Source organism: Thermobia domestica, chromosome 15, assembly GCF_964235325.1.
Source record: "Thermobia domestica chromosome 15, izTheDome1.hap1.1, whole genome shotgun sequence".
NCBI lineage: Eukaryota > Metazoa > Arthropoda > Insecta > Zygentoma > Lepismatidae > Thermobia > Thermobia domestica.
Genome location: NC_137468.1, coordinates 174,976,884 through 174,993,627, shown reverse-complemented (window position 1 = coordinate 174,993,627; position 16,744 = coordinate 174,976,884). Strand labels below are relative to the sequence as shown.

The window sequence follows — 16,744 nt, the reverse complement described above, 5'->3', positions numbered from 1 at the left end:
TGATACAGAGTGTTAATGAACAAAACCGACAACTTGTAAGAAACTATTTCTCATATCAAAATAAGAAAAATAGTTCATGTGAACGTGTGGAGAAAAGGGTCAATTCATATGAAGTGGTCCTGAGTTGGTTGCTCGACCATCTCCGGAAATTATAAAAAAAATGAGTGTGACGAACCTTATGTATGAGAAGGTCAATAACATATTTCACGTTGTTGTATGTACAAGTGTTCCTAAATGGCGGCCATCTTTGTTGTCGGTGAAGTGCCAATTTTTGTATTTGCAAGCGTTTACGAAAACCACAGTTGCTCAGGATATACGAATCAGACGAACACCAAATAAAAATAAATGTTTACAGGAGAAACTGAGGTACACAGAGAATATAAACTTTTGTGTCTAAATAAATATGCAGGGTTGCAAACCAATACATGCAATCATCAGAAAAACTAGAGAAATTACACTTTTAAACGGGTTGTATTTTGGAATGGCATAAAGTGGGTGGTTCATAAGTTTTGTGCTGAATACTATTGCGTGTAAAGATTCTGTAGAAATATCCACAGCTATGATATTACAGACAACGTAGATTTATGGGGGAAGTTGAAATTTGTGATTTTGATGCCATTTTTGGGACCTAATATCTCAGGAGGGCAAAGTGCTAAAAATCGCTGCTTATGCCACAAAGTAATTCTGTATGTGAATAATCTATTGCAAGAAAAATCATGACTGATATTACATGGAGGAAAAAGTGAGGACATGATAAAAACGCGAGAGAAGCACCTGCGTGACAATGGTCGTAGCTCGCAAAAATTTAAATGTTTGGTTATATTTCATGCTAGATCTCAAAACCTATGCATGGTGCAGCAGTTAGGCGCACTTTTGTTTGTGTTCAGTTATGCAGTGTTGTTTGTTCCATCTTTCTAGCTCCATGATCATTGCCACGTCTATATGGTAAGGGGGTTAGCGCCCCCTTGCATCCAGGACCACATCACCGAACTGTTCCACAATATTAAGGCATTTAATATATCAGCAAAGTGTCATTCAAATTCAATCCAAGTTACGGAAGTTAATATGTTCACAAGATTGCGTTATATAATATAGACTAACTTTTGGCTACCTGGGAACTCCGCCTCCAGACCCCGTGTTTGCTTGGCCTACGGCTTCGAACCTATAAAACCTACAATTCTGCAAAATTTCAGGTTTCTTTTCGTATTTCAACTATCTAAGAGGTAAGATTATATATCACAAGAAAAAACACCCATTTAAATAACGTGGGTATTACTTCATCCCCCCAATAGATACCTTAAAAACTAAAAATATTAACTTTTGGCAATTTTCTTGTGGGTTAGTACTTAAAAGCTACAATCATACTCAATTTCGCCTTTCCATGTCAACCGGAAGTACCCTTTCATTTTATGTCAGTTCATGTAGTTTTATATTTAGTTAGGATAGATGTAACGCAGCTTTGTTAACATATTAACTTCCGTAACTTGAATTGGATTTCAATATCACTTTACCGTTATCACAAGGTACTGTTATCACAAGTCACCATTTTCTGTTATCACAAGACTTTCCATTTTCAGCCGTTTAGAAACGCGAAAATAAATGCCGATTTTCAAAATGGCTTGAAATAGAAAGCAGATAAGTAAGTCGTGATAACCGTATTTCATGTAAAATGATATTGTCTAGGGCGCTCTTGTTCCATATTTCGATTATCTTTTATCTATTGGAAGATATCACATAATTACTGTAAAATTAGCGGTATTTTAATTTCGTCGGGAAGGGGCCTCTTAATGTTTGCTCCATACCCTATTAACAAAGCAAGTTACATTTTCTGGAGAGGTTTTCATTATAACTATCTGCACATTCATATGGTACTGAAACGAACAATGAAGTATTCTATTTTAGTGAGATGCCTAAGTATTAATCAATTTTACTTTACGTGAAAAAGAATAGTAATGGAATAATAATTTGTTTTGATCCAAATTGTTCTTGTTGCTTTTCAGGAGCCAACCTCGCTTCGCCAATAAAACCAAAGCCCAAGCCAGAGACACCCAGTAACGAATCTGATGATTCTTGTGATGACACCAGTTTTCGTTCTTCTGGAAGTGGGGATTCGTCATCCGTAGATCTAAATCACAAAGACAACTCGTTTCATGAGTTTCAAAGACTTTGTGCAGAAATCACGGAGAAGAGTATTAAGACAAAAAAGACGGCTATTCTGAAGAAATTTTTCACTGAAGGTTCCGGTGGTGGTAAGTACAAAGTGAAGTACATAATAACGTAAATAACATTCTCATTGGTAAATTTTGGTCTACCATAGGATATATATGCCTTCGAAATCCACTTTTTATAGTTCAGATTAATTATTATAAAATTTCAAATTTGTTATTGATAAATTGTGAATAGAAAACTGTTAGTGAACAATGCATATAACATAAGAACATTAGGAATTTTTTTCTAAAAGTATTTTAAGTTTTTAAATGGTTAATTAGTTTGAAATGTGGAAATTTACAGAGTTTATCCCTACAGCATTCCTTGCGAACAGGGATTAAATTCATGGGAATTCCAAACGGCCTGAACTCCTACACCAACTTTATATGGATAGGTACGCATTACGAAGTCATTGTTAAAAGTAAGCGCATCTATCTTCAAGAGGTTTGAACCCCCAAAAAACATGTATTGGGGAGGATCCAAGGTCGAAAGATTGGAATGGTTTTGGATCATGAGTACCACCGTGAGTGCGATTCTGATGCAGACAAAACACAAGTATTTGTTTACAAAGAGCAGTGTTTTGGATAGGTCAAGATTAGTGATACAAAATTTCAGGATATATTGGACCACCGGGAAAGAAAATATTTTGCTCCCTGTTATTTTGGAGGGGAGGAGATTTGAGAAAACATCCTCAACTAGGATTTATCTGCATATTACTTATCTCATGTTAGGTATAATGAAATTTAAAATTTAATTATCCTTGCTCCAAAAACGAGAATTATGATGGTTGCAACGTTCCAAGCCAATAATAATCGAAGTCAGCGAAGAAAGAAAGATCCTGATTCAACTTTCAGATCTATAAGAGTAAACCTACTGATTTAGTCATCACTAGATCTCCAAAACTATTAGAAACACGACATAGAAATTTTCTCCTTGTACTCTAGATTGCAGATACGATGGCAACTTATGAGATTCGACTTCTAAAGGGAAAATTTTCTTGGGCTTGAAAATTTTCCTGATGTTCTTCAGGTCTCCGAAACTAATGATATTAGGAGTGAAACTTTGAAATTTTACGCAAATAATATCCTTGTACCGTAGGCTTCAGATAAAGCAAAATCTTGTGAGGTGCAATTCATAAAGGAATAAAAGAATGATCTTAAAAGTTTTGTTGCTGTTCTTCAGATTCTCCAAAGCTATTATGCGTACGCAGAACTTTGAATTTTGCACAATATTCATCATGCACCCTAGGTTGACGAAATTATTATAACTTTTTACAAAATGTGATCCCTAAGGGAGGAAACGAGGATAATAGTTTACCTGACGGCAGTGAAATCTAACTTACATCAACAACCTTTCTGAAATGGCCAAAAATGTTTATATGCCGCTATTTTTCAAAAGTATTACATAAATCTTATTCTCTCTGTGTGAAGAACAGGCATTCTGCTAGTTATCCTATATTTTGGACCAGATGTGGAGATCATTGTAGAACAGAGATTGTTTCTCCTAAATCAAAGTGTCTTCGTCATTTATCACATTCTATGTGAAAATAAAATATTTTGTACCTTTGTACTGTAATTCCAGAATTATAATTGTAACCCTTCTCGTCCTTTTTCATCTCTCTCTGTTTCTTATAAATAAAATATGAATGTCAAGAACTGTATATTTCGTACGCAATCTTTAGAACTTATCCCAAATGGATTAATCTTGACATGGAGGTAAAGCTTGAGGTTCACTTCGTAACGGTTTGCGTCAACGCAAAGCAAAATCTGCGTGTCAGTTTGCGATAACAGGGAGTAACAGTTAAAATTGACTTTTACATGTTTTGTGTTACGTTAATGCTATGCAATTTCTGCTAAGACTGGAATGAGCCTCTTTGACATGCTTTATAAGCCTTTGAAATATGCTTCTGTGCAAATATTTGCTTCCCGATGACCATTAAAGTTTGGAGTTTGGGGTTAACCAACTTCTCACAAAGATTTCACAAATTGATATTGACAACATAAATTAGCACATCTTCGAAAAGTTTGACTATATTTGAAGGAGCATAGTAGTTTCTATAATCTCTCAGCTGAAAAAAGTAGGTATTGTACCTAAACTAACAATCATCTAATGAGGGTTTAACTTTACAAAGCCCTCTTCAGTTGGTATCTTTAGGTAGACACAAATAGTTGCACTATTTTCAACTATAAGAAGAAACAATCATATTAGCAAATATTTAAACAAAGAAACTTCCATTTATGCTCATACCACTTCCGCTAACTTTCGAATTCCATACTAGATCATCTTTATGCTAGCTCACAGGTACTGGCCTGACGTAGATTAGATTAAATAGTATCTTCTAGTAATCTAAATTGGTAGATATTTTTCGCAAAGTTGAACCGTGCATGCAATATTCATAAAGAAATGACAGCGCAATCTGTTTCAAAATACTTCTAGACAAATCCTAGTTTCCGTCTCTACGTAAGAATGCCAAATGGAGTGTGTAATATACAGTTACCTAAATATTATTTTGAAAATTTCCTTAGTATGAACAGAATAATCGGTATTTCAAATCCATCAAAGTTGCAGAAGCATTTGGTTTTATAAACGTAATTAGATGCTCTGCTTGTTCTGATGTCACTAAACTATAATAATATAGTACTATGTACCGTGCTACTGATCCTTAACAGGTTAACTGCCATGAGTACTAGTAATGGTATTCACATTATTTGCCACGGTTGCCGTAAGTACCAAATTTGATAATTGCCACTTATTTACCTTCCTTTTACGTGGGCCCTGTATCAGTACTAAACTTCACGTATTTTATATTGCTTGGGCAGAGTAAACATCACTCTTTAAAACGGTAGCCTCATCGTCCAAATATCTTTATTTTTAAGAAAATTATCTCATTATAGATGTAAGTCTTCTGTCCGTATATTACTGCTCGAATGGAGGTTTATAGTTTGGATTTCTGCTAGTAATTTATTGGAAATGCACATTATGCTTTGCCATTTACATTATCAGTGACCCCACAATTGCAAAGAAAAATGCAGACTTTTGAGATATGCAAGTTGATGACGTAATTATACCCGAGTACTAAATTTGGTACTAATGGGAAAAGATCAAATTTTTATTTCGTTTGCCATGAGTACCAAAGAAATACTCGGACATAATTACGTCATCAACTTGCATATCTCACCAAAGTCTTTTTTTTTTTTTTTTTTTTTTTTGCAATTGTGGGGTCAAACGAAACTGAATATAAACAAAGGAATGTGTCATCGAGGACAATGTGCACGATAATGCCTTGACAGTCAAGCTGTGAAGGACGCTACCTGATAATACTTACAACATTTGCACAAAAGTCACCTCTTTTGGCACCCGAACAACTCATTGGGACAATTGCACTGACAATTGTTTCAAAAAAGGACGAGTTATAAGTCTTGCAATATTTCCACAAGCCAAACACTAGATGCGTGCATACGCCGTGATCGACCGTTAAGTAAGAGGCTAAACTGACCCAAGTGGCACTGTGGCCAGCGGATTATTTAAATCGGAGGCCACCTCCCCGTCACTGCCTTCATACAGCTTTAAGTGGCAGTAAAGAGGAGTGGTCAACGAAGTCTAATACGTGAACTCCTGCTTCATGAGTTCGAACTCGTGCATAAAGCAGGAGCAACTCAAATCATTTGTCATACGAGAGGGGAAGGTGAAGTGAGCCACAGCACAGTAACTCGTTAATTCCAGGTATTTCATGCAGGCTGTAAAAGTGTCGAAGATCAACCAAGGTCCGGCAGCCAAGGTTAACAGATTATTGTCATACAATATAACACTCATGAAAATCCATCCACCAGCACACGATCATTGTCAAATCATATCAAGTCATATCAACTAGGTCTATATCAAATACTATTTCTACTCTGTAGCTATTAACGTTAAAACCGAAAGTATTTGATTTCTACCGTTTCCGGTTTGAATAGGAAATACAAGTGTGTATATAGTATCTATTCTTGGAACGTTATAGAACGTTCAAAAATCGTTTTCATTATCCTATATCCTTTTTGGACTATGTAGATCAATATTCAAACCAGAAGTTGTAGTGGATTTTATCACACTTCCGTATTAGTAGAGAGTTAAGGTTAGAGATAAACTGTATTTTTGGAACCTTAATCCATCAAAGAGAACCACTTCTCGTTGTCTATTACCATTTTTGTTCTGTAGTGATATTATTACTCCTATTTTCGGTATTCTTTCTACCGACGAACTTGATGGCTAACTTTAGACTCTCTTCATCCTGACCAACTTTGCTGGTGATTTGTGATGTAGTTCTTGAGTTCTTTGTCTTTCCAAAGTGAGGAGAAACACACACACACACACACATACATGGTTAATATACAGAGTGATCACAAAGTCCCGTTAGACCCTGTGTATTACATAATGTTTATGAATTGTTGTTTCTTATTGTTGTAGGTGCTGGTATACATCTAAATCATGGCTGGTGAGTCTACTTCCACCATGGAGGAACGGATCGTAATGAGCACATGAGATCACGAGGGACCCCAAACAGGAAAATAAATATGAGATATTAACCATGATTTAACTGTAAAGTTTAGACCTCTTCCCCTACAAAAGCAACAATTTTACTGTTAGAGAAAAAGCTCTTTCCAATAGGTTGCATGAAAGATAAACCCCACTCATTACGACCACCAACACGACTAGAAACGTGTGCGGAGGCTACAGCATCTGTCGAACATCGTCCAAAAAAGTCCATTCGTAAGCGGTCACGGGAATTAGGTGTTGCATACTTGATATTAGAAAAAAAGACGAAAGATTTGCAGTTAAAGACATTTAGTCCTTTGTTTGTAAACGAACTGACTGTGACACAAAAACGTCAGCAAGCTTGTGGGCAAATCCTTGATGTCTTTACAATTCTTTCTTCAACGGAGAAAGTTATTTTCTCAGACGAGTGTGCAATATATCGCAGTCCTGATCTGACCACTCCGAAGTTCTGATCTGACATCTTGCGACAATGCATTATGGGAATACACTAAACAAAAGGTTGCTGCCACATATTGCGAGACAGTTGACGAACTTAAGGATGCTGTGCGACTTACTGTAATCACACCAGCAATGTTGAGGAGAATTTCCATCGTACATGGAGGAGAATCATACTCTGTTATGAAAAAGATAGTGTGCACACAGATATTCTGGAATATATAGCAAAGAATAGTTACACTACCTCAAAGTTTTCCTCTACCATGATCCCATATTAATAGAGTGCAACCATCTACGAATAAGTGGACACGCGATAGAGGGTAACAGGACTTTGTGATCACTCTGTACTATAAAGAAGTTAGATAAGCCAAAATCCTTAAAAACAAGATGGAATTCGTTAGTTTAACGTTCCAAAGGTATGGTCTTTAAGCCAAAGGAAACGTAGAGTAAATAATGATAAAATTAAGTTCTTGTGCTCTCCCACCGAGAATCGAATCCGAGATTCCGTGCATCATTGGCGTACACGCTAACCATTAGACTAGGGATGAGGAGTTTAGAAAAATAAGTAGCAATAGTTTAATATGGTATTAGCTAAATTTGAAATAACCATTGATTTAATTTTTTACGAGGGTGGAAAAATATTTATACAGACAAGCAAATTTCAACTCTATGAAATAAATTTAAAATTCTTTCAGTTCATTTGTGAAAACGATATACTGCTAAACAAGGAGATCGATGCTTCCAAGTGAAACTAGATTATCCGTTGCAGCGAATGTTGTGAGGGCTTGTGACTTTCACACGTTATGCAAGGATGCTTTTTAGAGGATTGCAAACTTCAACACTTGGTGACCTTTGTACTTGTGACTCTGACGCGACATACAACGATGCTTTTCAAAGGATTGCAAAGTTCAACACTTGGTGACCTTTATACTTGTGACTCTGACACGACATACAAGGATGCTTTTCAAAGGATTGCAAAGTTCAACACTTGGTGACCTTTTCACTTGTGACTCTGACACGACATACAAGGATGTTTTTCAAAGCATTGCAAACTTCAATATTTGGTGACCTTTCCACCTCCTTTGAGCTTTTATGCTTGGTCCAGATAAAAAAAGAAAATGTGTTTTCCGTATAAATAAGTAAATATTTCAGGAAACTAGGTGTATGATTCTAGCGACGGCAAAAGGGTTGAGAAGGCAGATGTTTCATAAGTTTTTAGATAAAAGTAGTATTTTAGTTTGGTTACAGAAAATATGTTGCTTTCTTTTCTATCTCCATGACTACTCTACAAAATTCCGGGAAATTTTCCCTGAGAGGAATGAAAAGGTTCTTCTCCAGGAGGGGAAATTTTTGTCACAGAGGATATCCCGTTCACTGTCACGTCAATTTCCATACTGGGGCAGCAGATACTTCACAATCCAATTATGTCTTTCCGTGCCAACGAGGTTGTTGCTCTAATTGAAGTTCACATGAAAGTGCTATTTCAACCATTTCCCAAACAAACAACTTTTTGAACAAATATTTTTCGGAAATTGGTTCCTGTGATGGGTAATTTTGTTAACTCTCACTCACACTCACCCTCAGTCAACTACCTCACACTAACACTCACTCGTCCTAACACTCGATTTTTTATTGATGTCCTCAAACTCAATCAACTCGCCCACACTCACACTCACTTGCTCCCACACTCAAATATTCATGAAACACTCACTCTCAATCAACTCCCTCACATTGACACTCAAATATCACCGATGCCCTAACCCTCAATCAATTCACTCACTCGCCCTCACCCTCAAATATTATCGATGCCCTCAGTCTCAATGAACTCCCTTACACTCATACTCACTTACCCTCACACTGAAGCATTATAGATATACTTGCTCTCCTTCACATTTACCCTCAATCGACTTCCTCACACACCTACTCACCTGCCCATACATTCACACTCATTGCCTACACGCTCAAACATTATAGATACACTTACTTGCCCTCACGCTCAAATGCACTCGCCTCGCATTGAAATATTGACGATGCCTTCACCCTCACTCATACTCGTCCTCAATCAACTCCCTCACACTCACACTCACTTATTCATTCTCAAATATTATTGATGCACGTACTCTTCCTCATACTCATACCTCAATTGACTCCCTCATACTCACGCTCTTTCGTCGTCATCCTCATCTACCGAAATGAAGGTGAGTGAGGGTAAGGTTGCCCTCATAAGGACAAAATGAGTGAGCATTTCGATCTCTGGTGCCTAATACTATGATCATGATATGATGGATTTCGAGTGGGTATCAGCCAAGTTACAAGGGATTGAAAATTTTACTTTTTCCCAAAGAATATATTACGCAAAGCTGCTTAGAAAAGTATTTCGTCCAATTGCATAGACAGTTTTTAGTAGGTGTGAGGTTCAGAATGCTGCAGCAGCTTCATATCTCAAACGATTCTGGAGATATGGTAAAAACTGTTAAAGTTTGCCACACTGCTCCAAATTTTGTAATTTCGAGAATTCATTGTATTTACACCATCAAGAAGTTTTGTTATAATATTATAAAAGCGAAGTAAATTATTTTTAAAAAAGTTTCAACAAATACGCCACTTTAAGCAATATAAGAAATTTTACCATTTCTTTCATATGTCCTAAATGATTTGATATATCAAGTTGCTGTAAAGGTCGTTATGATATTTATGTCTACCGGAAACATAAGTAATTCGATATGACATTTATCTAAAAAGTCAAATTTTCAATTGCTTGTAAATTTGTTTTTACTTCTTCGAAATACTCATATGAATACGTAGAACGTTCCAAAATTTGATTGTTTTCCTATGTTTGCGATATTGTTGCGTCTTTAGTTTGCAACATTGCATGATAAAGTATTTTATGTTTTCGTTTTGCATGTAGATTTGAAATATGTAACAACTTGTTGTTATGTTATTTGTAAAAATAAAACGATATGCTGGGTTGGCAACAGTGTTAACCTTGTGGTATCACAGAGTACATCGAAAGATGTTTCTCTGCTGTAACTTGCAAAGAACAACATTTGATCGTTTCTGGTCCTTTAGTTTAAATGTAACAAGGTAAATGGTTAACCCTGTATATTGTAAAAGTTATTCCCTTTGAAGGAGTAGGTAGAGCTGGGTTGACTGAATCAGAGTCTGGAATCAACTACACTACCGGTTTATCATTTTTAAAAATCTCTAATAACAACAGTATTTATAGAAATACAATAATACAATTTTCCTTTATGCGAGGTAGAAAAGCATAGTCCTAGACTTTGCAGCTTTGAGGCAGGATCTCTATAGAGCTCTGGGCAAGCTAGGTAGAGTGGTGTAGGCAACACCAATGGCCCGCAGCAAGCAGTGAGGAGCTTAAAGGTCATAGAGCCTCGAAGCAGGCTAAGCAAATAAGGTTGGGATCCTGACAGAGCTCCGAGGAAGCTAAGCCAGGGATCCAAGGAATGCAAGAGTCCCACAGCAGACTAGAGGCATTGAGGTTGGGTTTTCTCCTAGAGCTCCAGGCAAGCTAGAGGAGCGGAGACCAATCGAAGACTGGTGACCGTTGAATTCTCTTCATTATATAGGCACTCCGGACAGCGGTGGCGCTGCTACTTCCATGTCGTCATGTGACTTGTAGGTGGTGCTGGTGGTCGTCATCTGCTTCTTGTAATCCAACGTGAAGTGTTGTACTCCAACGTAAATACATATGGTTGTTGTTTACAAAGAGGAGCAAGTGTGACTATTTACAAACACTAGCACGTAGTATATTACACTATATTATAAAACTAGTAGAAAAATGTAGAATATTTAAATAAAATTTGTGATACTGCTCAGAAAGACGATAAGAATGTAACATCTAATACAATTCGTGACCATTTTCTAAATTATATTTTTAACCTTTCAATAACAAAAACGTACGGAACATGAAAATTCGTCCGCGAATGAGAGATGTCCACTGATGAGAACTTACTCAAATTTAGATTATTCACAGCTCATGTAATAACTGCATGCAGTATACGGGAAATACATTAAGGTGTGGAAATCCTCTTCTGGAAGGAAAGTTAACTCTTAGTAGGATATGTTTATATAGCTGTGCACTATAAAATGTAATGTTTCTGCCATATTTTGTCAAGTTCAAATCGTACAGGTATCTGCTTGTTTGAAATTATTTTGGAAGGGGTTTAGGCCCCTTCAAACCGTTTTTCCGCAGAAACAAAAAATACGGGTTACTTTATTTTATGTCTAGTAGCTACCTGCAAAATTTCGTTGAAATTGGCGTGCAACACTTCCATGTGAGTATGCATTAAAATTGAAACATTTGAAAAAAGTTTAAACCTAGCAGGGCTTTGAACCCGGGTCCTTTGAATGGAAATTCAAAGCGTTAGCCACTTATCTACCCCGTCACTTCATCTTCCAAACAAACTATTAGCTAGTTAAAATCGTATCGTGTAAGACTTCATACAAGATGCTAATAATCGTATAATGAGATGTTGCTAACGTTGTGTCACAATGACTTACTCGAGATTCCCTTTTATAACTCAAAAGCAAGTTATATAGACTTTTCTTAATGAGGAAAATATCACGAAACATTTTTCAAGTTCAGGCTACCTCATCGATTTTAATGGTGGTCCCGATTTACGTTACAATTCTTCACCTTAACTTCCAATTCCAAAAAAAGAAAAGACGGTAAAAGTTATTTTTCACGCTCTTTGAATTCTATCAACATGTGCAGAAATAGAAAGTTCTATATTTATCTTCTGTAACTACTAGTTTATTTTGATACCTTCGTACGAGAAATTTGTGGCGAAGTGTGAAAGCAGGAGACTCCTATGGCAGAGACCCTGGTTCGTATCCCACTATGGCAACTACTTTTTCTTTATTGGAAGGTATTTTTTCGTAATTGGTATTGTAATTGTATTATTCCTTTTTATTATTATTATTATTATTATTATTATTATTATTATTATTATTATTATTATTATTATTATTATTATTATTATTATTATTATTAACGATAATTTATACTTTGTCTTATTAAAAAAATAAATAATCTCATCAAAAATATTTCATGTAAACAAATTGCTAATCCTCGAGCCTCGTGCACTCTTGAAAAGTTATCTCATATAGAGCCACGTCTATTTCTCCTATATGAACTCTAATGCTCTGATTCTAAGAACAGTACGAGTCTCTACATCTTAGTGTAAGAAAATGTCATGACTTGGCTGTTACGGAACACTGAAGTTGTTATATTTTACGATCTATGATAATTTATGCCCATTGTATCAGTAGACATAGTCCTATACCTGCATTCATTTTGTTAAGTAAATCTGCTGTCCACGACCCATCGAAGACAGTAGTTAAGAGCGGAGATATTTCTGTGAGTAACTGTACATACACTTTCATTGTATAAAAACATCTCTCTGTTTCAGAAATCTCTCTTTATTGTTTAGGAATTATCTATCTTATATGATATATAACAAGCATATTGTGTTTGATATTGTTTCAGATGGTTTCAAAGGCGACACCAACTTATGGGTACGACTGCTGCTGCCAAGAGATGTTAAGAGAGTCTATCGTATGAAGAACCAGCGAATCGTTAAGATAATGAGTAGAGTGAGTATGTGACGATTTGAGCTACAGTGTAACTTTAATTTAGTGTAAGTGTAATGAGTCAATTTAGTGTTAATAAAATGAGCCAACTATTACTCATTATAGTCTGTTATAGCTAATTCTTTGTGCAATTTTGTTCACGAATTTTCACTGATCTCATACATATGTATTTCATATTTCCATGACTACCGCATTTACAAAAATCTACGCCTGTTTTGTTTGTCCATGGAGCAAATATCTGTTCTTTATTTACTTGTAAAAGAACTTGTAAGGCGTAAAATACTTGGCGACAAGTACAAATTTTGGTACCATAATCGAAATCGAAGAGAAGATTTTTCTTAGTTCCGCACCCCATAGTTATGCCATTGAGGCTATAAAATGCTTACTGAAAACGAATGATTTGACATTACATTGTTGTGCCCTTCCCGGAATCGAATCTGCGACCGCGTGCACCAAAGGAACGCGCACTAGCTCGTAGACCAGCCTGGAGGGCAATAAAATACTTAAAAATCATTCCACCCTGGTTGTATGACCAGCCTCCTGGACTTAATGACCCTAATAATGTTAGATAAATAGTATAAATTATACAGTTCTTCGTTATGAAATTTCGTTCCCGTCCCTCTTGGGTTCAAAACTCGCCTCACGATTTTCTTCTAAAATACTTTCAGTCTACGTTCTTCTCTGAAAGTAGGCGACCTTGTCACGCAACCGTACCACACAAGAAGCATACTTCTTCAACAGAATTCGCGAAGACGAAACCCAATTTGAACTAAATAATAAAACGAACTCTCTTCTTTAATCAACATTTAATTTCTTCAGGGATACGGGTTTGTTCTGTGAATATAGGATCTTAGATATTTCAAGTGTCCATTTTATGGAAGCATGATGTTAGCAATATGTTTGAGATTATTTTCTCTGTTGGAGAGGTAAGCAACACTGGAGAAGCTTCCTTATCAAATTCAATGTTTCATTATCATTATGACTATTTCTATTCTACGTCTAGTATTTCTATTCTACAAATTTTCCTTACGTCTAAATTTCTATTTCAGCCTGTATATTAGAAAATGTGTACATACGTATTTCCTAGTGCCTGCTAGTGACTAAATCCAACATAATTCGCGCGGCACACAATAAAGTGGTCATTTTTCTTGAACCTTTCAAGGGACTAGTTTCTAATGGACTACATAACTAACAGGATATTGCCGTGTTCTACTAAACTGGCTTGCACAAATTCAATGCAAGAATACTTTCATTTTGACACATAACTGTGGCCATAAAATACTTTGTCTGCCTATCTTGTTAGTAAACTTATCATGCGAAAGCTTATGTTCTGCATGTCGTAAATTACAGGAAATATCTCTGTGGTTTCGTCTATTTTCAGACCTGAGACAATAGGTGCCAAGACACGATTTTCGTAAAATCAGCTTCAACGCATTTAAACTCTGTCGCAGAGGAACCGAAAAAGTTCGAAACGTTAATGAATGCACGAGGAAAATTAATACAGTATGAGCAAATAGATAATGCAATGTTACGATAAGTCTTTAGCAGAATCTCGTACTTGGAAGATAAGAACGGATCCTGTTCTGTTGTTGGCGACTACGAATTGAGGGTGATTACCGAAGCAGATTCGCAGAAAATGGCAGGAGAGGTTACAGAGAAATTCTGCGTTGATCATTCGACCTCTTGGAGACACTAGAAAAAGTGAAATGATGAATATATTGAAGAGACACCAAAGAAATAAGTATTTCGAACTCTGCTCTACTCTGCTATTATTCCTATGATATAAAAGTGATCTGTTTCACACACACACTTGCATAGAGAAGGAAAAGTTAATCTTGTTTGGCAATGGACACATTCTATCAGTTGTTGGATCGTGCTTCTGTTCCTAAAACTTTTCCAGCGCCGATGTTGCATTCGAAAAAAACTATATACTCAATGCAGACAAATTCAATGATTCAGGAAATTGACGCAAAGTACCAAATACTACAATTATTGTGTTAAGCATTGGTTAACAGCAAAAATCTAATCAAGTTACATGAGAATAGTATGAATAAACAAACAGCCCTTCAAAACTTACGAAACACTGCCCTATTCATCACTCGTCAGACCTCGCTCAGTGATTTTAATCTTTTCGGTCGTCTGGAGATGTTCTTGTAGAAACACATCATGGACAACCAAAAGAGTGATTATGGTGCTTTCGAAGACTTTATAAGACCAAAACAGCACATTTTATTGTTGGGATTCTATAGTAGACAGACCTGTGCTGATCTTTTAAAATTTATTTTATTTGGTTCAGCTTCAAGGAACTTATGACATTTTACACTTACGATTCAAAATCTTACATTATTTTCACATCAACCCAATATATCAGGATTTTTTTAAAACCTTTTCCAGCCTGAAACCAGCGGCGTTGATCTCTGTATAACTTTGGGAGGGAAAGATGCTTTCAGAGATATGTATGTTTATTTGTCATATATTAAAGCAAAGATCGAATCCAATATATCCAGATTCTGGGAGCCCGAGCAAACTTTGGGGAGGCATTTTTTTATAAATAAAAAACATTTCACAATTTAAAACCCATACGTAAATAACTTCATTCTTGTCAGAAATTGTGTGACTTGCCGAGTCAATCTCACGAATACAAGACCGCCACTGATATTTCCTATTAATACAGAGTGTCCACAATGAGACATTTTAAAGCAAAATATCATAGAGGAAAATTTATGTACTATGCTTACTATACATGAAATGATAATGTAACTCATCAAGTTTTCATAGCAAGGCACAAATACACGAAGTTCAGTTCAGTACACTTGTACATTAGCACCTCGGGTGGCGCGAATAATGTCAAACTGATATTCGATTTTACGCCATGTTTTGCGGTGCATGACTTCTGCGACAGAGTTTATGACAGCTCTTATGTGCTGTTTCAAATCTAGTGAGTCGTTTACTCTTGTAGCATTCACTCTATCTTCGAGGTACACCCACAACAAAAATTTAGTGGGGTAACAATAGGGGTACCTAGAGGCCAAGGAAGTGGACCACCACGGCCAATCCAACGACATGGGAATCTAGAAACTGTCTGACTGAATGTCTCCAATCGAGTCGAGCACCATCTTGTTGAAAGATTACTGTTGGATGCAGGTCTGTTATCTGTGGCACGGCAAAGTTTTCCAATGTACTGTATCCAAGTAACTATCACCAATTACAGTCTCCTCTTGGAAGGAAAAAGGCCCAACAATTCGATTTTTCCATCACACCTTTACTTTCGTAGTATCACGCACGTGTTCTATGAATGTATGAGGATTTTCTGTACCGCAAATACGCACATTGTAGTGATTCACTTTATCTCAAACAAGAAAGGTAGCCAAATCTGAAAACATCACGCGCGATAAAAATGTCTCGTCGTCAGTAATGCGATCTATATAGCATAGTGCATGCAAATGCTTCTCACTTTGGTCGGTCATCAAGCTTGAGTTCTTGTATAAGTTGTACCTTGAATGTGTACAACCGCAGTTGATGGTAAAGCACTTACTGAACTGTCAAACGTTTTATGCCAAGTTCTGTCGTTGCTTGCCTGACTGCCTTCTGTGGATTCCTTTCGAATGACCTCCGCACACTTTCTACAACCTGATCGCTGTTTCTGGGTTTACCACCACCGTGTCCTTCCGTAACATTGCAGGTCGCCAAAAACTGAACACACAATTTTTTTATACTCTTGAATGAGGGAGAATCCTTGTTGTACATACGACAAAAGTTTCATTGCACTTGAATAACTGATTTTGTTCCAGCATACCTCCACACCATCCGTGCACGCTCGTTTGCAGTCTCCACTTTCAAACTATCGATTGTTGCAGAGCCATTGTTGCTACTGCGCGCACTAAAAATTTATCACATAAGCTTTGTGAGTTGCTGTTTCTGTTCCTTCACGAATCATAGGTGCACAGTCTGA

At 36.5% G+C, this 16,744-nt stretch overlaps 1 protein-coding gene across 1 annotated transcript in view; it reads left to right on the top strand.

The window, feature by feature from the left end:
• The first annotated feature begins 1,883 nt into the window (after positions 1–1,883).
• LOC145671726 (DNA ligase 3-like) overlaps positions 1,884–16,744 on the top strand; it is a 211,060-nt gene continuing 196,199 nt past the window's right edge. Inside the window, exons 1-3 of the mRNA XM_081740930.1 lie at positions 1,884–1,914; positions 2,001–2,249; positions 12,689–12,795. Of these exons, the coding sequence (XP_081597056.1) occupies positions 1,884–1,914; positions 2,001–2,249; positions 12,689–12,795 (387 nt within the window). The remainder of the gene's footprint in view (positions 1,915–2,000; positions 2,250–12,688; positions 12,796–16,744) is intronic.